Source organism: Pelodiscus sinensis, chromosome 1, assembly GCF_049634645.1.
Source record: "Pelodiscus sinensis isolate JC-2024 chromosome 1, ASM4963464v1, whole genome shotgun sequence".
NCBI lineage: Eukaryota > Metazoa > Chordata > Testudines > Trionychidae > Pelodiscus > Pelodiscus sinensis.
This window is the reverse complement of record NC_134711.1, coordinates 280,510,910-280,533,435: the sequence shown is the minus strand read 5'-3', so window position 1 is coordinate 280,533,435 and position 22,526 is coordinate 280,510,910. Positions and strand designations below refer to the sequence as shown.

Sequence of the window (22,526 nt, the reverse complement as noted above, 5' to 3'; positions counted from 1 at the left end):
AATCAGGATGTCATAGGTATCAAAGTTGATATCAAAGATGTATTATCTCTTTTTGTTGTGATTCACTGTTCCAGAGTAAGCTGATACAGTGATAAGATGGTGGCGATACAATCTAGTCATTTAATTGTAGTTGAGTCAGTTAATTGTAGTAAACATAACATCTTGTTAAGAATGCTAAGGTAGATTCAACATGGTGAGAGCCATAGATAAAAGATGCACTAAAGCATTTCAAATTCAATCATTAGGTTTCATTGCACCCATCTGCTACCAGAAAATATAATTGGAAACTTGATTCATTGACCTTTAATTGTCATTTTGGACTATAGTTTTTAAATCCATATTTTCAAGTCAGAGTTAATTTGATAAGAGCAGTGCCCAGTTCATTTTAATGCAGTTATTTTTTTGCATTTTTTAAAAAGAAAAACAGTGTAGTTTTAATGGTCTGTTGTATATTCTGTTAATCCAAGCAAATTAGTTATTTAATCCTGAATGTGGTTAAAAGCAACTAATGTTCAACTTCATTAAGGCTTCTGTTAAATAGGAGGCTTGCTGAACTTTTTACTGTTATTTTATGCACGAACTACTACCTCTTATTAATTATTTCCAGGGGTCCATGTTACACTAAAATTATACTTACAAGCTCCAATTACACTAAGAATATACAGCATGATACAGAGGCTAAATAAGCACTGAAATTATGGATCACTTCAGGTATTTATTCCTAAAGCTTGTGTAGTTTCATAGCCTTCCTTGTATTTTTTCTGGCATAGATGCTATCATGGAGGGAGGATAGCACGCATACATCTTCTAGCATTTCTCTTACATGTGTGGCACACAGGTAGAGTGTCTTGTAAAATTACAGGGTTACTTAAAACAAGCAGGAAACATGTTGTGATAAGTGAGCATGGTTTAATGTCCTCTCAGTGATGGTATGCTGTTCTGATATCCGACGTTCATGTGATGGAAAGAAAACGATTAGACGGGTGGGTTTTTTTCAGCTAGTGAGATCAAATTCGTGAAGTATTTTATACAGTGTAGAGACAGTTGTATACAGCATAACCTTATAATCCCATTTTACAGCTTTTCTAAATACTGGGGAGCTCAATAAATAGGAAGCTGATTATATTGGCAGCATAACTCCATTAATAGGATTCATATCTACATTATTGACAAGCCAGTGCTGTTAATGGGATCCAGTATATTAAACTGACAGGAAAAACTAGAATGATAGAAGGCGTCTACAGTCTAATTGACAGGAAACTCTTTCAAAAAGTTCTTAATGTGGTCTTTATTGACAGTGTGGCTCTAGTAAGTACATATAGTTGGTGAACAGTGCAAATATATTGGATACAACCATACTAGTAGGCTAGAGTGAAGTAGTTATTGTTCTGGTTTCCCATACTGCCATCTTAACTGTGATATAAGTCAGATCAAGTCCTCTCGTAAGAACTTCACAAATACCTCTTAACACATCAGTGTTAGCTGCAATACTCACAGGCATTTGAAATGTTGTGAATTATTTTAAATGTGCTCATCTTTTTTTTAAATGAATAGAGGCAATACAGAGTAATGTAATAATGTGTCATGGATTTCATTATGTTTATTTATTGATTCTGCCCTGTGATAGCAGAGGTAGAGCTATTGTTAGTCAGAGCTCTTTTTACAGTGTGGTATTTGGCATATCTTTCTATCTGCATTTCTTGTGCCTTCTCCAAAAATAGTTCATTTTAAGAAGTCAGGGTATGTCTACGCTACAAAGTTAGTTCAAACTAACGGACGTTAGTTCGAACTAACTTTCATAGGCGCTACACTAGCGCTCCGTTAGTTCGAATTTAATTCGAACTAACGGAGCGCTTAGTTCGAACTAGGTAATCCTCATTCCACGAGGATTAAGCCTAGTTCGAACTAGCTAGTTTGAATTAAGGGGTGTGTAGCCCCTTAATTCGAACTAGTGGGAGGCTAGCCCTCCCCAGGTTTCCCTGGTGGCCACTCTGGCCAACACCGGGGAAACTCTACTGCCCCCCTCCTGGCCCCGGACACCTTAAAGGGGCACGGGCTGGCTAAGGTGCCCGTGCCAGGTGCAAGCCTGCCAGCACCCAGCCAGCAGACCCTGCACCTAGCACGGATCGAGCCACCCACCCGATGCCCCCCAGCCCTCCCCCTCTTCCCGGGACCAGGCTGGCGGCTCCCGGGAGCTTGCCCGGGACCGCAAGAGGCGGGCACCCGCATGGGCTAGTGCGGACATCGTGGACCTCGTCCACGATCTCCGAACTAGGCACAGGAAAGTGGCCGACTTGGGCAGGATAGCTGCCAGCCTGGCCACCCAGGAGCAAGTGTGCAAGAGAATCAAGGGGGTCCACTGAGACCCCCAACCCTGCGCCCTGAGCTTACAGTGGCCGTCCTGGGTCAGACCAAAGGTCCATCTAGCCCAGTAGCCTGTCTGCCAGCCTGGCCAACCCTAGGGACCCTGGAGGGGATGGACCGAAGACAGTGACCAAGCCATTTGTCTCGTGCCATCCCTCTCCAGCCTTCCACAAACCTTGAGCAGGGACACCACTCCTACCCCCTGGCTAATAGCACTCCATGGACCCAACCTCCATGACTTGATCTTACTTCCCTTTAAACTCTGTTCCCGTTCTAGCCTTCACAGCCTCCTGCAGCAAGGAGTTCCACAGGTTGACTCTTTGCTTTGTGAAGAACAACTTTCTGTTACTAGTTTGAAGCCTGCTACCCATTCCTTTCCTTTGGTGTCCTCTAGTCCTTCTTTATGGGAACTAATGAAGAACTTTTCTGTATGCACCGTCTCCACCCAACTCCTGCTTTTAGAGACCTCTATCCTGTCCCCCCTCCGTCTCCTCTTTTCTAAGCTGAAAAGTCCCAGTCTCTTTAGCTTCTCTTCATATGGGACCTGTTCCCAACCCCTGATCATTTTAGTTGCCCTCCACTCTCCCAGCCTCTCTCTTCCCCTCTCCCACCTCCTTTTCCCAGTCTCCCCCAGTTTTGTTCAATAAAGACAGATTCCATTTTGGAAGACACGTTATCTTTATTTTGTACATCAAGAAGAGGGGCTAGGGAAGGTTAAGTGGAAGGAGGTGAGGGAGGAATGGGGCACGAGCCCCCGATGGGGAGGACTGGGCTGGCTCTGCGGGCTTCTGGGGGTGGAAGCTCTCCTGCAGCCCCCCAATTGCCCCTTCTCGCCAGATGGCAGTCTGCGGCAAGTGCAGCCGGGATGATGGCTGAGTGCTGTGATGTGCCCAGTGTGGGTAGTCAGGGCACTCCAAGCCAGGACTGCTTTGCAAGCGGGGCACCCCTGAGAACTGTCTGTCTGGGGTGGGGGTCGGGACCCTTTAAGCACAGCCCTCGGCTAGCCTGAGACAGCATCTCCACGCTCTAAGTCCTCCTCTGATGCCCTGCCAGCACTGCTTCCGGCCATCCTTAAGCCCGGTTCAGGGTCCACTTAATGTGGACATGCTAGTTCGAATTAGCAAAATGCTAATTCAAACTAGTTGTTTAGTCTGGATCCGTTAGTTCGAATTAGCTTAGTTCGAATTAACGTTGTAGTGTAGACATACCCTCAGATAACAAATATTTTTTACTACTTTTCCCTTCCTTTTGTATATGTTCTTATCAGATGTTCACATCTCATGTCAATGAGTCTCAAAGACCTCCTAGTGAAAAAAAATCATTATACAGCAAAGGGAAGCAAGAATTGGTCCTTCAAAGCCTCCCGGATTATACTCATTTTAGTAGGAGAGGGACTGAGTGAGGCTGCCACCCTTTCACTATATCTCCTCTTTTTCAGGATGTGGGAAGGAGAGATTTAGCTGCTTGATGGCTCTTACATTTCTTCTTGCAGTGATGGGGAGAGAAAAAAAAGGGTGTGTTAAACTGAAAGCCCTTTCCTTCTGAGGAGGGGAGAATTGAACATGACAATGTTGCATTCTCTCTTTTCTTTTCTTTTAGATGCGACCCTGTCCAATATCAGCTCCATCCCCTTTTCTGTCTTTCACTTTCCATTTTTACAAGGCGTAAAGGAATATCTGGTCAAAAGTACTACCTTCTGTTTAGCTTCTCCAATTTTAGGGCCTAATCCAGCTCCCATTGATTGTCTATAAGATCTTTTTATATTGTAAACTCTTCCATTCTATTTTTTGTGTCTGGTGAATTGCCAAGTATGCAGAACTTGGCAAATAAATAATAATATAGGGATTGAAGACTGATTTGGCTAGGATAACCAGTGATACTCCAGTTTTAGGGTGACCAGATGGTCTGTTTTTAAAGGGATAGTCCCGGATTTAAGTCCTCCTGCAGATGTCCCTACTTTTTCCTAAAAATGGGTAAATTGTCCCGTATTTTCTGTCTCTCCCCTCCCACCCTCCTGTACTGGTGGATCCTATTATTGGCCAGATCCTTATTTGCCCCAGTGGGAGAGGTGTGGGTCCAGTGTCTGACGATGGGGTAGGTGTGCAAGGCTGGTGATGGTCGGGCAAAGCTTCAGTGTGCCAGGCCAGCCACTCCCCCTACTGATCCATTAGTGCAGTCTCTGCTGCATGCCTACTCTTGGCCAGCAGGCTTCCCTCACTTATAGCCCTGTTTTCAGCTGGCAATGACTGCTTGTTCCAGTGGCTGGTGAGTGTGAACAGGCACATTTGTTACCCTTGCTGCCCACTGATTGGTCTTTTACATTTACCCTCCTCACTTTCTCAGCCCTGCTGTGCCTCCATATCCCCTTCCAAGCAGGGAGTGTCTTGCTCCGAGCACTGTGTGGAAAATCATCTCCTGGTCAGATCATTTAGCTCACCAACAGCCAGGCTGACAGGCTCCTTCCCCACCCTGAACCTCCACTGCCTCTGGCTGGGATGGCAGCCACAGACAGCTGCAGTCCCTCTATCCCAGGATACTGGCCAGGAGGAGCCAAGCTCTCCATGTGCCAGAGACCTGCATTATGCTAGCATAGGGAAGTTTCTCTGCTCCTCAGCTAAGCTCAGGAGTGGTGGGGATGAAGCAATTTCCAACCTGTTTGTGACCCAGTACTATAAGCTCTGCAGCACCCCATGGCTGGTGTTTAGCATATTCTTCACTCACTGTCCCTGTGCTAGATTTTGCCCCCAGGCAGTCCAGGGCTGTTCTGGCCACTAGGCATCTTCTGAGCCATTTTCTGACTAGGTTGGCTGAAGCTACTGCATTCAAGTTCCCTGGGCCCTGATACATAAGGCATATTTAGGAATTAACTGCTTCCTGCCCATGCTGTAGCCAGGTGACAGGAAGTGTCTGGGTTATGTCAATGATCAGCAGCAGCTTCGAGATGTTAGCTGCCTTTAATGAGTAGGAATTAGAAAGCTGCTTCTAGTCACAAAGGAGAAGGATGGAAAGGGGGAGGAGGAAAGAAATGATCTCTGCAAAGACATAGGCCAAGTGTCCCTTCCCTTCTGCACAGTGCTGAAAGGCTGCTAGTAGCTGTTGTATATTGGGTTGTAGATATAGATCTTGTTGTTATGGTAACTGAGTAGGTCACTGGGGTCAGCCCAGCTAGTCTGGGCTTCTTCTGGTGAGTTCTGTGCTATGCAATAAAATGGACACTTGCACCTACTCCAGCTCTCTGCCTTCCCACTGATTTCTTCCTATACTCTGAAACTCCCCACGACATAACAGTAGCCATGTTCTGGTATTAGCCCTTACAGAAATCTGGGATCTGTGATCCTGCATGCCTCCCCACATGTTGCCTCAAAAAGATGCAGTGCCGGGTACCAGGAGAGGCAGGGGCCAGCCAGGAATGTAGTATGCAGATCATTGAGTTCGGAGAGTTTGTCAAGTTAGCCAGCCACTCCATCCTTCTGTGAGAGAAATGTTTGAGTATATGTGGCTATGTCTAGATGACAGAGTTTTTTCTAAAAAAGTGGCCTTTTTTCTAAAAAATGTTATCTGCGTCTAGACTGCTGTCATGGTCTTTTGAAATCAAAAGAACACAGTGGTTTTTTTCAACAGCGGTAAACCTCATTTTATGAGGAAGAATGCCTTTTTTCAAAAGAGCTCTATCGAAACAAGGCTTTCTCGACCGCAAACAGGGCTTTTTCGAAGGAGAGTATCCAGATTGCCTGGGTGCTCTCTTTCGAAAAAGTGGATTGCTTTTTTGAAAAAGCTGTGCCTGTCTAGATGATCTCTTTTGAAAGAAGTGTGTAGTCTAGACATACGCTGTATGAGTGTGTGCTACCGCTCTACATGCAAACTTTAAAGATAAGGTAAATAAAAAAACTCCAGCTACTCAGTATTTCTTTTTAACAGGGTCTCAATCAACTTGATGTTAATTTGAATGTTTGTACTACATAGTTCTGATTAATTGCATTGAACTCACTTGAATAGGAATAATTTTATTCAGCATAGGGAAATATGGTCATCCTATCCAGTTTTGTATACAGGCAGTCCCTGGGTTACGTACAAGATAGGGACTATAGGTTTGTTCTTAAGTTGAATTTGTATGTAAGTCGGAACTGGTACATATTGTAGGGGAAACTCTAGCCAAACATTTCTCCAGAGCTCAGTTTTATTCTCCCACAAATCACTTCCCTCAGTCCTTTATTCTCAAGCTGAGGTGTCTGCTGAGAAAAGCCGCTCCACGTCTCCCTGGTCTGTTGGGGGGGGGGGAAGGGGCGCTAGCTTCACGTCTTCCTGGTCTGCTGGGGGGAAGCAGCTAGTGCGGGGTTGCCTCACCCCGTTTGTAAGTAGGGATCCGATGTAAGTCGGATCCATGTAACCCGGGGACTGCCTGTATTGTATGGAGAGAGTAGTGGATACTGCTCATTCGTTTGTTTTCCTCTGCTTTCTGGGATGGGTGTGCCTGTGGGTCTCACTATGTAATTCATAGCCTCCGCACAAGAATCCCACTTCCTTTGGGCAAAAGAAAAGCCTAAGTAGTTCATGCTACCAGCAACCTGCAGTCAGTATCTCTACAGCAAAGGCTGGTGGTACACATCTTCATATGTGTCCTTGTTTATTTTTGGTGTTCTTTTGCACAATGTCATATATTATTGGAAAATTCATATAAGCACTCTGCACATTGTCTAGTATGGAATACCACATTTTAGAAGTGTGAAGCTTCCCAGCCATGTATATATTGAGTATAAAATATATCTGAACGGTGAAGTTCCAGGAAGGGAGCACAGGACTTAAGAGGACAATTGTTCTTAGATTTATCTTGAATGGTCTCATTTTTTAATTCTATCATCCAAATAGGTAAAATACTTCATTACTTTATTTATGTACAATGTGTTGGTCTTTGTTGTGCCAATTAGGGATGTCAAAGTTTAAACGGATGATGCTTACTTCGTTCTGGTTAACCAGCAAGGGCTGAAGTAGCACCCCACTTGGCATGGGCAGGAACTGCTCCAATGTCTGGATCAGCCTCTGTCTGCGGTGGGCCCAAGTGCCTCACAGGCAGGGGTTGCTCTAGCTGAGCTGGAGCAGTCCCTGCCTGTGGTGGTGGTGAAGGGGGGTGAGTACTCCAGCCCAGTGGTGGTTGGGGGAGGGCTTCCCCCCGCTTTGCCTTTAATCAGGTAACTGGTTAAACAATACATTTAAATGGTTAACCAATTAAACATGATTTTACATCCCTAACACCAATACCTTTTTTAAATAGTAAGGGACTGAGGTTATTAGACCTAAATAAAAAGCTTAAGTTTCAAGCCAAGTAAACACACTCAACAGAAGATTTACTAAGATATCTTTTCTTTCTCTTTGTGGAAAATTGTACCATGTAGAATATAAACAGGTTCACACAAAATCAGGACAATTGTCTGTTCTTTCAAAACAAGATTTGGCAGAAAACAGTTCTTCTGTCTTGTGAAATGATTGCCAGTACGTAAGAGTTCTGTTTCACTGAAGGGAAAATACTTGGAATTAAGATTTTCAAGAAAAGAATTGGAAAATGCTTGAATAAGAAATTAAGTGGCAGTCTGATAAAGGGGAGGAATGTTTCATTTAATTTTATGCTAATGTTTAATTAAAAATATGTTAGAGTCAGCAAAGACACTTTGCTTTATTGTTTTTCAGGTATGAACACCTACATAAAATAGACATGGAGTGAATCATATATTTTGCAAAAGTGATCCTTATTCTTCTAATTCTGAGAAATAATAAGAATATTCTAGTCACCTATAATCATAAATCTTATTAATGTTTGTCTTTTTTAGATACTAGAATTCGTCTTCTAATACGACAGTTATTTCTGAGTACAATTTGCCAAAAATACTCGAATACTATATTTCTCTAAAATATTGTGGATTTGTGTTGTTTCCAGAATTTTAATTTTACAAGGGAGGGATTTGCCAGTTGAAAGCTTGAATTTTCAGTCTTGTTTTCTAATTATCATATGTAGGCTAATTAGAGATGTACCAATGGTGGATTTCAGTCTGGAGAATGACAGGGTAATAGTGGGTGCAATTTTGTAAAACAGCTTTTAAAATTGCACCTATGATTTTGGAAACTCTACACATGTACTAATACCCAAATTTGCATCAGTAAACCCCTTTGAATACACAGATGTGGAAATGTATGCACATAAACACTAAGAGGCAGGGTTCAGGCCTCTTTGGAAATTAAATACTTGTGTAAGGGATATACAGGTGTTTCCAGCATAGACCTAGATTGCACGCTTCTGTAATACCCAAGGGAGATGACTCTAGAGGGGAAAATCTCCAGATAGCATAAAGTTGCCCTGTATTATCCTGCTGGAGAATAGTGGGGCTGCTTGCAAACTTGGGGAATCCCAGAGAGTGTGCCTTTCTCTTTTGAATCTTCCCAATGTCACATAGGCTGCTGCTCTGTGCTGATTAGGCTGCAGGCAGCCTGCAGGCTGCAGCTTCTGAACCATTGCTCTAAAGCTTCTTCTACAAAACATCAAAAATATTTCATTTCAACCCATTTCAGCACTCACATTCCTCCTTTGCATAGATTCACAGAAATTAGAAATGGGAGAGATGTCTTAGCTCAGCAAGGCTATCCTCCTCTGCCACTAGAGGAATGCGCACTATAATATATCATCTAGTGCTGTTTACAATGTTTCAAATAGTGGAGCTTCCATATATTTCTACGGGAGACTGTCCCATTCTAGTGATCTCATTAGGAAGTTGTTCCTAATAGTTACCCTATTTTTTCTCTCTGTTTCCTCCTTTCCTTTCTTTTCCTTTCTCTTAATCTTTTTGCAATTAGGAGCCATTGTAAATGACTAGTTAATACACTAACCAATGGATATGCAAACTTGTGGCTCAAATGGGAAATTGAAAATTCTAAGTTCCCCATATGTAAGTAATAAGCAAAAGCATTATTGGTATAATGAAATGCATTTCTTCTGTGTTACACAAATCTCAGCTAGGATCACAGAACGTGGATAGAGACGTGTGTACCACAGAATGCATTTTAAAATTCCATCTGGCCAGCATTTCTATGACTAGTAGTAGAATTTATATGTGTGTTCTTCATCACCACTTCATCATCACCATATTGGATCTCTCTCTAATGCACTGCATTAATTAATTTTACACAGTGAACATCTTGAATTCCAAACAAAAGCTCCAAAATTTGATCCTACAAGCTGTCACTAGTGAGGGCTTTGGGGTAAGGTGGATTAGCAATGTGCCTGTTCAGTTGGGGAGCAGTCCAGGGTGCATTATTTTAGCCCCTTGAATGGGCTACTCCAGGCTTCAGATGAGTAGCTGTTACCCTGCACCTAATATGGGGATTTCAGGTCACTGAATACATGTAAAATGTAATCACCTGTCTGCCCAAATATATCCGAATCTGATGTAGAAAACATTTCCCTAGAATGCAGAAGAGGCTGTCCTAGCTAGGCTCTGCTATGCAATGGTTCTGTGGGCAGTTCTGATATTTATAATTGGTAGTTCAGTTCTGATTCTGGAACATCTACCAACATTCTAGTTCAGACAAAAGCTGAGCAATAAAGCTACATCTAGACGGCAGGCTTCTTTCGGAAGAAGCTTTTCCGGAAGAGATCTTGTGAAAAAACTTCTTCTGAAAGAGAGAGTCCACACTGCCACAGCCCATCGAAAAAGCGATCTGCTTTTTCAAACGATAGCGTCCACACTGAATGGATGCTATCTCGCATTTAAGCTGTGATTACTATAGATGGAGTGCCCACCAAGGCACCTGTGCTTTTTCCTCTTTTCTCTTCTTTCGAAAGAACTCTCTTTTTCCTGTCCACACACACCTTTTTCCAAAAGAGCTCTTTCAGAAAAAGGCTTCTTCCTCATAGAAAGAAGTTTACCAATGTCGGAAAAAACCCTCTGTTCTTTCAATTTTTTTTGAAAGAACTTTATTGCAGTATAGACGTAAGTGGAGTTTTTTTCGGAAAAACAACCATTTTTCTGGAAAAAAAAGCCTCTAGTGTAGATATAGCCTAAATGATTTCCCAGGAATTAAAATGATCCAGGGAAGTGCTTAGATTTCAACATTTAAAATCTTGATACAAATAAATACTGTTTAACAGGGGTGTAGTTTGCTTGTCCTTTTGTGTTCATTTTCCAAACACAAATGACCAAATTCCACTGCTGGTGTATTTCCACTGACTCTTAAAGTTTGACTGTATCACTCTGGTTGTATGATTCCAGTGGGATTTGAGGTCTTATCATCTACTCAAGTAATAAAAATCCTATTACAGTCAATAAAACTGTACAAATGAGTGTGTTCCATGTAAATTAGTTCAGAAGTTATTAAGGAATATTATAATACAGTATGGCATTAGTAATAACTGCAACTAATCACACAGAAAGGTTTGGGGTAGTCAGAACGCAACAAAATGCTTTTTGCTGGTGGTAGATTTTTCAAAAACCATACTTATCTTAGAACTGCAGCTGTGTGGGTATAAAGTAGTATGACTAATACATCTGCTGAAAATATTTAAGATGAAGTTTGATGAAAATATTTCATATACATTTTTATCAGTGTTGAATTTTTAAAATTTGTTAATGTCTGCTCATTTAGACTGTGATTGTTATACAACCCAATTGAGGTAGGCCCCCAAATCATTTACATTAATGTGAGTTGGTAAGATGACTCCTTTAAGCACCTTTTAAATTTCAGCTCAAGGCTTAATGTTTAGTGTTTATTATCAAGGGTTATAGTAATTGTAAGAATAGTGTATGTAAGGATTTTGCCCTCTAGTGGCTCTGCTAGCATCTTACAGCCCTTTTGTATCTCATCACAGGTTGGGAGTTTCCAAGTTTAAGTGACAAAGGTGTATATTGCTGGAGTCGAAGGACCAGGATTTTACACTTACTTCTGTGGCTATACAGTGAACCCTCGCTACTTCGCGGTTCGACCATCGCGGATTCACGACTTCGCGGACTTTTTTCATTACATTATGTATATACGTGAATCCGCGATGGTCGAACCGCGAAGTAGCGAGGGTTCACTGTACTGTGAACATAAAATTGATCCTTACCAAAACTTTAAAAAGCCTCGGGGGAAGCCGGCGGGGGGGCATCCCAGGCGCGCCTGGGCTGCTCCCCCGCCGGAGCCCCTCCGCGGCTTTCAAAGCCTCGGGGGAAGCCGGCGGGGGGGCATCCCAGGCGCGCCTGGGCTGCTCCCCCGCCGGAGCCCCTCCGCGGCTTTCAAAGCCTCCGGGGAAGCCGGCGGGGGGGGGGCATCCCAGGCGCGCCTGGGCTGCTCCCCCGCCGGAGCCCCTCCGCGGCTTTCAAAGCCTCCGGGGAAGCCGGCGGGGGGGCATCCCAGGCGCGCCTGGGCTGCTCCCCCGCCGGAGCCCCTCCGCGGCTTTCAAAGCCTCCGGGGAAGCCGGCGGGGGGGCATCCCAGGCGCGCCTGGGCTGCTCCCCCGCCGGAGCCCCTCCGCGGGAAAGCCGCGGAGGGGCTCCGGCGGGGGAGCAGCCCAGGCGCGCCTGGGATGCCCCCCCGCCGGCTTCCCCCGAGGCTTTGAAAGCCGCGGAGGGGCTCCGGCGGGGGAGCAGCCCAGGCGCGCCTGGGATGCCCCCCCGCCGGCTTCCCCCGAGGCTTTGAAAGCCGCGGAGGGGCTCCGGCGGGGGAGCAGCCCATGCGCGCCTGGGATGCCCCCCGGCCGGCTTCCCCCGAGGCTTTGAGGATCCTACTTCGCGGATTTTCATCTATCGCGGTCGGGTTTGGAACCTATCTACCGCGATAAACGAGGGTTCACTGTACATAGATTATCTAGTAGTTGTGTATTCTTCTGTAATAATGGATTTATTATAGGATGGCACCCAATTATTTGTTTTTCTGCTAAGTATAATATGAAGAATATCAGTCAAGTTATTATTGAGTTACATTAATTTTTACTGTGAATATGGAACTTCATAGTAACAGCTCTCTAGTTAAGATTACAATTAGGGTTCCATTATGAACCCTATTTTTCATCCCTTGTAACGTGGCATAGAAAAATACTTTCATCTAAAATGCACTTGAACATTTACATTCAAATATATGTATATCAAAAATATTGGTTTATACTAAAAATATTAAAATAATTGAAATGGGAAGGAAATAATCAAACACTCCATACAGCCTCTTGAATAAATGTACCTTTGTAAAATGTCACATCGAATAATCAAAGAAACAACCTTAACTCTGTTGCTGTATATCAAGCTGCCATCCATCTAACAGGATTATGCTTAATACCATAACATCTACAATATTAGTCATTTTATTATTCTTTGTTCTAGATTCTTTCGCTGCCCTCCCCCTACATCCTCTTTGATGCACTGGCAGTGGAAACAGACAGATAGTTCATTCAGTCAATGGGGTTTCTCCTTGAGAAACAAATCCCTAGGTGGTATAAATCTGCACCATATTCCAATCCCCTTTGGCATTGGAGACTAAAGGAGGTATGGCTAGAAAGCATAATGGTCCAGGAATGGAGTAATGTATTGAACAGTGTAACATGGCTTTGGGGGTTCACCAGGCCTCAAATTACCTTCAGATGATCCCAGCATTGGAAGACAAAGAAGGAGAAAAGCCATACCCATTTCTCAGGTATACATTGACACTGGCCCATGGATTACAAAACGACCTACTCTATCTCTCCTTCTCTATGTAAGTAAGTATTGTGCAAGCCCTTGTGAAGGAAAGGAAATTCATTTTTAATAGCATAACCCTGAAGGTCTCAGAATAAAATGGGTTCAAAAAATCTATGGGCAATAGATGGATGGGTATAGTGAACAAAATTCTCATTCCATTGAGGAGTACCGGTAGTTCGAATTAGGATCTCTAATTCGAACTACCTACTCCGTGCAGCGTGAGCCGCGGGCACGGAGTTCGGACTAAGGGGGATTTAAAAATGGCAGCGCCCGGAAACATGCAAATGCAGCCCGGGATATTTAAATCCCGGGCTTCATTTGCAACTCCAGTTGCCCTAATTACCCTACCTAGCTCGAACTAACGAGCTAGTGTAGACATAACCAGAATGTATATAGTATAGAATGGGCACGTATAAGAGGGTTTCTGATCTAAAAGATGTGATTGAGCAGTGCTATAGGGGCAGAATTAAGGTTGTTTTGGAATATGTAATCTGGTATTTTATATATGAACATTGAAGATAGCACACAAACTGTAAGAATATTTATATACTTATCTTTCTTCCCTCAGTCCATACTTTTTTTAATTTTAATTCTTTTAAATGCCTAATTTCAAAACTGTAATTTTTTTTATATACATACATTACCGCCTACATGTTAAGTGACACTCTTAATATAAATAAAAAGCTAGTAGAGGCTTCCTGCAGTGTGAACAGCACCAAAAGCCAAGTTAAGCTACTTTGACTTCAGCTATGCAACTAATGCAGCTAAAGTTGTGTATCTTAGTTCAACTTTATCCCATACTGTAGACATACTCTTAATGAAGTAAAGGTGCTCAGCTCCCTGAAGCTTCCTACTGTGAGTACTTTTCAAAATCTAGCACCAATAGTGAGAACTGAGTAGTTCTGAAAATCTGGACCTAAGAGACGTGCCCAAAATCACATGAAAAGCCAATGCAAAGAGCTGGGATTAGAACCCGTAACTCCAGAGTTCCAGTTCTCTAGACTACATTTTCTAGGTTATACCTAAGAATATGATATTTCCCACTGCAAAATTCCATTTTACTTTCTAACACCTAAATAAAATCACTTGCAATATGTGTATATAAACCCCTATATTTGAAAAGCATTATGAAGGTTTGATGCTACAACAGTGATTTGGAGCTGTAAATCTAAAATATTTGTATTTTGAAAACAGGAGTGAAAGTGTGATTGTATTGTCAGACATATGAATTGCATTGCTCCACATCTTAAAAGAACATTCTTGCATATGCAAAATCAGATTATTTTTAAATCAAACATTGTTATGCATGCCAAATCTGAAATTTGAAACTGTTACAAATATTAATACAAAATGCTTTATAATACTGTACTAGCTGTCTGTGCCAAAAAGTTAATAAGCAGCAAGGGTGTGTGTGGGGGGGGGGGGGGGGAGGGCGCGGGGGACAACCCACAGTATAAATACTCTTCATTAGCTGGTAGATGAGAACATGTAGTTTTTTCCCCAAAATAATCTGTAGTTTAAAAAAACCCTAAATCACAAGTTATATTGATAAGTTTATTTTACTATACTGGGAGAGTGATAGTTGTTTGATAGTTGGCTGCAGCAAGCGACACAGAGCAGTAGATTTCAAATGTAGGAAACTTCCCATGCATCCCAGAAAGAGCAACATATCATTTTTATTACCATGGATCTTCATCCATTGCATATAACAACAAACATACCTAGTATATTAAGTTGGGAGCATATCGAAAAAGTAAATATTTAAAAGACTAGTTATTTATGTAAACACTTGTACTGCAACATTAAATCTTACCTTTGGCCTTCTGCTTCATTAATTGAGTGCTCGCTGTGTTACTGGTACTTATGTGCTAGATGCTGTTCCAGAACTCATTGCTGGGGCGCATAATGACATGATATGAAGTGTTTCAGAAAACAGTAGAAGCCCTGTCACTAAGTCAGCTGCAAGAAGTGATGTGTATGAATGTATAGTATATGGTGTTTTATGAAAGATGCAGTCTCAGTCTCTCTCTCTTTTTCTCCCAAAGAACTTTAGTTGATGATACAAGGGGAATTCAGTTCCCTTTGGCAGAACTCCACGTCAGTCTGGATGCTGTAAACACTCCTGTTCTACAGATACTTAGCTCATACTGCTAAAAATACACTAGTAACAGACTATAATATATCTTCTTTTAAAAAAAATGTTTGGCAACAATAATCATTTAATGTTATTGTGTACAGGCAAACCTTATTGTTCAAAAACATCTATTAATACTGATGAGAATGAATTAGAGAGATAAAATCAAACATGTGCATAATGATTGCATCTGTTTCTAGTAATATTTAAAAGAAAAGACCCATAAGCCATGAACATAAAGATTCTTAAACTATGTTCTTTTCCAGTTCAAATGAAATGTACTAGTGTAAATGAAACTGTATTCAGCAGTAAGAGCATCAGAATCCCAGTAGATGATGTAACTATGTTAAAAATGAATATTATTGAATAATTCACTTTTGTAATATGCAAAAATTAGGTAATTTTTTTCTTTCCTTTCTAATAACCATCAGTCTTAATATCTACCTAATGAAAACACATAAACATTGTCATCTGTCAGGTTACTGACAGAGAATACCACTTATTGGAGTCTCATTGTTTACTTTAGCAGGTAATTTGTGGACCGGAATCATTTAATTGTTCTGAGTACATAATTACATGCCAGCATTTTCCAATTTAATTAAAATGTACAAATCTGAAGATTAAGGGATTTTTTTGAATTATTAATCATTTCTCCTCTAGGAAATCTTGTTGCTCTGCAGGAGATTTGTCCAGTGTACAACTATACGTATTTTTTCCTTCTCTTTCACAGACAGACAATTTTCCCGCAGAGCCCAATTACATGGGCAGCAGGCAGCAGTTTGTTCAAAGGTAAGGCCTATTAAATAACTTTCTTGGCTTCCCCATTTGCATTCTTGTCAAAATTGCTTTGCCAGAGAGTACCATTCAAACTGGAACAAGTAAATACAAATCTCTCTCTCTCTCTCTTTTTAAATATGTATTTCAGTAGCTCCACGTTCAAGGACCCAGAAAGAGCCAGCTTGAGGGACAGCGGGCATGGGGACAGTGATCAGGCTGACAGTGACCAAGACACTAACAAAGGCTCCTGCTGTGACATGTCTGTTAGGGAGGCACTCAAGATGAAAACTACTTCAACTAAAAGCCAGCCGCTTGAGCAAGGTGAGTGAAGCATCCAATGCTTACAAAGTTAAAGCTTAAGCAATTATTATAAACCTATTACTGGAGTTTATCATGGTAGACTAGCTCATTGATAATACTATCAGATGAAAAAGTAAATCTTGGCTCAGAGCAAAGCATGTTCATTATCTTTAAGTATAAACATGAAATTGCAATAGCCTTTCTTGTTTTATTCCAATGAAGATTATAAAAATCATTAAAATTAATAGTTTTCCAAAACTATTAGAGTATAGTTTGTTTTCATGGGTATTTCCATAAGAGTATTTAGTGTAAAGTCTTTCAGCCAATGCACGCCTTGAAAATTGAAACTAGATATTCTAACAACAGATAAAATTACATCTAGTCATTTCCATAGTTTACATAGTTTGGAGTAAGGTTTAACAAAATACCTGGGATATTATAAAAATAAAACCAAAGAAATTTTCAGTTCATGGCTATGTTTTCCCATTTGTAATGTTGAGTTCACTGTTCATAGCAATATAAGAAGCAAAGTGTCAAATAATGGCATCATATGATTTTCAGTATAATCATTTCATTCAAACCTAAGAAAGATGCAGATAAGTGTCTGTGAAGCTGCTACAATGATTTATACAAGGAGAGCGGCAATGCTCTATATGTATACATTCTGATAAATAAGCATGTTTATTGCCTCACAGTCTGTATCCAATTCATTTTTTTTCTGGATGCCTTTTCACTAAATATGATATCTTCTATTTTAAAAGACATATGACATTTCCTACCAATGTCAGACAAACTGAACACTCCAGCATCATGTGTGTTTGTGTGTTTTGCTTTTATTCTGGAAAGCAATGAGGAAACGAACAAATGAATTCTTTTGAATTTAATGTCACATATTTGTTAGTCATTTTAGTCTGTTGTGTGGAAAGTGATTCACAATATTAAGGATATTTTAAAAATTGATTAATTAAGTCATTCTTAATGAGAACCTATATTTATAATTAAACAGAAATACATTATAAGCTTTTTATTAATTGGTGATTAATTGCAACTAGATTTTTGCCTCCAGCACAGTCTGTATCTGTAGCACATTCATCAGCAAATACATGCTCTACTTCATTTTTCTGATTATGTTGAGATTGCAATATATTTTTTGTGGTGTACAATAGTTGTAATGCTGCAGTATAATTTATTCTTTATGTATTGGAGGGTTCACCTCATATAAGGCCTTGTTTTCCAAGTAATAAATGCCAGAAAGATTATTTTTTCCTGACCTTTTACCACAGTGACTCTGCTTATAATTGGACATTGATCTGTATAAAGATGCAGTGCTGGACTTTTTTCTTTTTTAAGAAACTGTTTGAACATGGATGTAAGTTTCTCAGTTTTTTTATAGAAAACAGAGGACAGGGTCTCCAGGCTTCAACATAACAGGTTACCAGAAAGTATGATAGAATTATGAAAGACTTAAAAAAAGTGCAATTAGGAAAGTTATGCCCTAATCATCTAAACAAAGCAGGTTCATTCTTAGTAAAGGGTTAAAAGACAGAATTTATATTATTACATTTTGTGCAGCAACATGTTATACACATCAAGCCAGATACAGGTCAGAATACAAGAAGACTAGCAAGCAAATTTAGTCAACCATTCGTATTGCTTATTTTTGTAACACAGAAAGCTATTTAGAAGTTTGCATTTGTCATCATATCTGGATGAGGGGTTCTATTAATCAAAAAACAACTCATGCAATTGGCTTATATTAATTCCTCAATTTCTTTTTATACAAAAATTGAACTGTGAATGTAAGGTGTGATCTGTTGCTGAATATCAGCAAAAGGCATTTAGGTAAATCTTTTTTGGGGTGCTTTGCGAAACAAATTAAATGTAAATATAGAGACAGCAAAGGGAGCTATTTTTCAAATGTAATTAAAAGGGGCAATGATATTTGTTGTTTCCTGTGAATTCTTCAGTATCAAATGACTGGTAGAGTTATGTAGACTGAGGTTCCAAACTTACAGTGAACTTCATGTAGGCTCAAAGGTTCATCCACACAGACATCATTGCAGGAATAAAGCCCAAGAGCCCAATTCTGTTCCTACTGAATCAATTATTGTTTTCTGTGTACCTGCACTAGAGTATTCTTTCTCTTCAGTAAATGGGTATTCTTTTTCAAATTAAAGGGCTGGTTTGTGGGTGGAAATGTATATTGAGTAAGATAGTGAAAGGAAAAGGTCTTGCTTTTTCTGTGAAGAAAAAATGTCTTCCAAGGTAAAGAAAATGGAAGAGTGGTCAAAAGTCAACTGCTCAAAGTGGTGTCAGAAGTGCTGGCTCTGTCATCATTCTCGATTGCACTTAGACAGTGACGTTGGAACAGTTTGTATAGTGGGACTGCTACGAGTCATGGAACCAAACTGTAAATCCTGTATATAAGGGAAACCACTTCAAGTCTGGGGGTGCTACAGCATCTTCTGCACCTGTAGTTCCAGCACCGGTACACTCAGAGATGGAAAACCATCATTTTGAAACTAAAATTTAAGCTAGGTGGTGTTTGTTTAAATAGATTTAAAATGCTTTTTGTTAATCTGAAGTCAGAGTTTGTTGGGTATTCAGCACTTTTTAATATCAAATGGCACTTAAATGGATACAGGAGCTTAATATTAGGTTTTTTAAAAACTTGGCCCTTGTTTGTGTCTGCAAATTTTTGTGTATAATTTTCAAGCATTTTGATCTATAGCATAGTGGTTAAATGTCAGTGGTTGATCTATACTTGTGCTATCACCTGTACAGCTGCACAGTAGTAGCAAACTGGGAAATTTGGTGAAAAAATGTCTAGGATAGAAATAGCTTCTGGCTGGATATGGTGTCCTGTGCCACTCAAATCACTTTTTGGCTTCCACCAAAGGAAGAAAAAAACACCCACTGGAGATCAAAGTCCAAATAGATCTGTTGTTACAAAGGTTTGATTTTGAAGGGGAATTCTATAATTGGTACTTTTCATCTTGCCTTGACCTCAGTACAGAGAATTATTAAATATGGAAAATATTACCAAAGAGGGAATTTTTATCAAACTGGACATTTGGCCGTAGTGGAAAAAACCTCCATATACTTTTTAAAAAGTCACTGGAGCAATAAGTCTTGTGTACTGAACAAGCATGTCTCCATTAAGTTATTTCAGTCATGCCAGCTGCTGTATACTTTAGTCTTCTCATTCTATAAAAATGTCTAGCTGTCTTTTAAGATTTTTTTATGCTATCTGATTCATATTGCTCTTTCTAAGCAACTGATTCTGCATGATCATGGTTTTGCCAGAACTTTTGGTTTATGCCTCAATTTTAGATTATGTCCCTGACTTATTTTAACCCTTTCACCAGACAGAACACTTTGAACTCATTCTTTTTGTTCAGCATTTTTAACAACTTTGATTACTTCCTATTAAATTACTTTGAAACTTCGTCTTTGAAATAGTTGATAGTGTTTTTTCATTGTATTTATTAATACTGGAATCATCCTTTTTGATGTCTAAGGTTTAAACATAAAGGCAATAATACCTTTTCCTGAAATGGTGACCAGAACTGAAAATCATATTATAAATGCTATCTAGCCAGTGGCTAATAAAAGCAAAATAATTTGTATTACATCCTTCTGTTAGTGCATCCTAGAAATCTATTTCCCATTTCTTGCTATCCACACAGCTGGAATTTTTTTCTAATAAGCCCTAAATCCTTTTCCTGATTAGAATGCTGCAGTACTTCTATTCAATTTCTCTTTTGGTTTATGTACCATGTGTTTCCTATTTTACTATATACAACTATTTTTAAAAATTTATTATCAAAACTACTTTTAAGATCAAGTCTTTCAACATGATAGTCTGTTCAATATTTGTTGCAACACAAGGTGTGGTATTATAATTTCAAATATATATTATCAAATTTTGATTTTCATCCACAACTGTACCCCCCTTACAGGACAAATTTGCATAAATGCTGTTGCCTATTTAACAATAACTTTATTCTTGAAATAAAAGATAGGTCCATCAATATCTATTAGCTAGGATGGGCAGGAATGGTTTCTCTAGCCTCTATTTGCCAGATTCTGGAAATGAGCATTCATTCCCTCTGGGGCACCTGACAATGGCCACTGTCAGAGGACAGGATACTGGGCTAGACCCAGTATGGCCATTTTTATGTTCTTGTGACAAGAGGCACCTTAGGATAGGAAAATTAGAGGTAAATACTTCAAGATTCATGTCTTCTAATTGGTTTCTCTGAAAGAGTTTTGCCCAAATGTACACACCATAGATAAATAGTATAAAAGGGACAAAATACTAAAGCATCAACACAAAATATTATACTTTTACTTCTTGCAACAAACATACATATGCATCTGAACTGAAGTAGCCTTCCTGACAGCAATCTTATGAACGAAAATGTTACCGGTGTTTTAACATCTCAAAGAATATTCTGAACTCTTGAGTTTATTCATAGAACAAAGTCCCTTAAAGTCTGATGTAGCTTATTGATTTTTTTCTGTTCTTTGAGTAAGAGTGATTATTTGTTCTTTAAAATGGGTACTTTGAATTGATTCTCCAAAAGTAAGCATGAGATCATCAGAATTTTTGATAAAAAAAAAGTTCTGTTCTCCCCATTGACAGCCTTATCACAATTCCTGACATCCCCAGAATAATTAAAAGCCATTGCAATTTATTTAATTAATTAAATATCAACCCTTGATGGTTAGTGAGGAAAGATCAGGCATAATTCTGTTCTTCTGTCTGACACCATCACCAATGCTTTTCATGCCATTGGAAATGGTTGGTTCTTACACAAGTGCACTAATTTAACGAGATATTCAAACAAGAAGATTATGGAAAAATGCCATCTCATGGTTCCTCACAGTTTGATGATTGCCTCTGCTGAGAAACTGATTCAGGTTGGGAGTCTCCCCAAAACTGACACGACCTGTGAAATACTTTATTCAACATTGCTTCCTCCCATAGGTTTTTTCCCCCGGACAGAACACCTTCTATCACATTCTCTCTGTGCCCAGAATGTGAATAGCTGTCAGACTGCACTACTTGTTCTGACGCCACCTAAGAATCTTTATGTTCAAGAGTATCATCCACTCCAACTTGGTTATCCCTAACTTGGTCAGGTAAGAGATTACCTTGCTGTTGTATGTCAGGACTTGCACGCAATTCCCATTCTTCATTTTCATCTGATTTCAATGTTACCCAGACCAAGAACAGTACCAGCTTGTTTATACACAGAGTCTCTTACCTTTTGATGTCCCAGGGACTTTTCTCATTCTGATTTAGAAGTATCAGTGTGTAGAATTACACAGTATAGAAACTAGAAACTTTTAATAGTTTCGAAGTAAATGAGGTTATATCCCTATCTGATTTCTTCCTTATCTACATTCCCTCATATTCCCACTTTTTTCTGACTTCTGTGTTTTAAACAAGCACGTCTGCAGTTTTCTGTAAGCAGTTGCCATGGGAAATGCTAGCAACAAAACTGCTGTATCAAGGAAATGACCATCTAGCCAGCTGTCTCTGACCAAATCAGTTACTAACACCAAATGAGATATTTGGGTAATACACTATGTTTTTTCAATTGGAGTTTTAGTTTAATACTAGGAAACCACATGTAGACTTTTATGAACAGTAAGGGCATTTTTTTCTAATTTTATCATAAACTTCAGTACTTTGACTAATTTTATTATGGCTTTTTGTGCTCAGCTGCAAAGATTTCTTAATTTTCTGCTGTCAGTAGGATCTCATTAGAAACAGTCAAATGAAATAGAGTTCCATTCAATTCTGTCTCATAATGGCACACAGCTAAAAAGTGAAAATTTGTAAGTTCTTATATACAAATGATAGAAATCTAAATACTAAAATCGGAGAATGTGAGTTCCTCATAAAAATGAGGATATTGATGTACTAGGCATCACAGAAACTTGGTGGAATGAGCATTATCGATGGGACACCATTTTACCTATGTACCAACAAGTGCTAGGAAGCTCTGTCCATGCTCTTCTCTCACCTGCAAGCTCTGCCTCTGTAGCACCCATTGGCTGGGATTTGTGGCCAATGGGACCTGGGGGAGGTGGTACCTACACGTAAGTGCGAGGCAGCATGCAGAGTCATGGAGCCCCTCCCTCCCCCAGGCCTTGCCACCAAAGGGAAGCTGCCTCAGGTAAGCTCCCTGTACCTTCCTGCCCCTGCCCTGAGCCTCCTCCCACAACCTAACTCTTGCCTAGACTCTG

The 22,526-nt window shown here is 40.2% G+C and overlaps 1 protein-coding gene across 10 annotated transcripts in view; it reads left to right on the top strand.

Moving 5' to 3' along the window:
* Positions 1-22,526, top strand: part of PCDH17 (protocadherin 17) — a 288,195-nt gene that overhangs the window by 20,917 nt on the left and 244,752 nt on the right. For 8 of the 10 annotated variants that reach the window (XM_075918934.1, XM_075918933.1, XM_075918930.1 and 5 more), the window contains exons 3-4: positions 15,919-15,977; positions 16,114-16,286. In XM_075918934.1, the coding sequence (XP_075775049.1) occupies positions 15,919-15,977; positions 16,114-16,286 (232 nt within the window). Of the gene's footprint in view, positions 1-15,918; positions 15,978-16,113; positions 16,287-21,258; positions 21,414-22,526 lie in introns of all 10 variants that reach the window. The other 2 variants (XM_075918932.1, XM_075918927.1) reach the window with 2 other exon arrangements.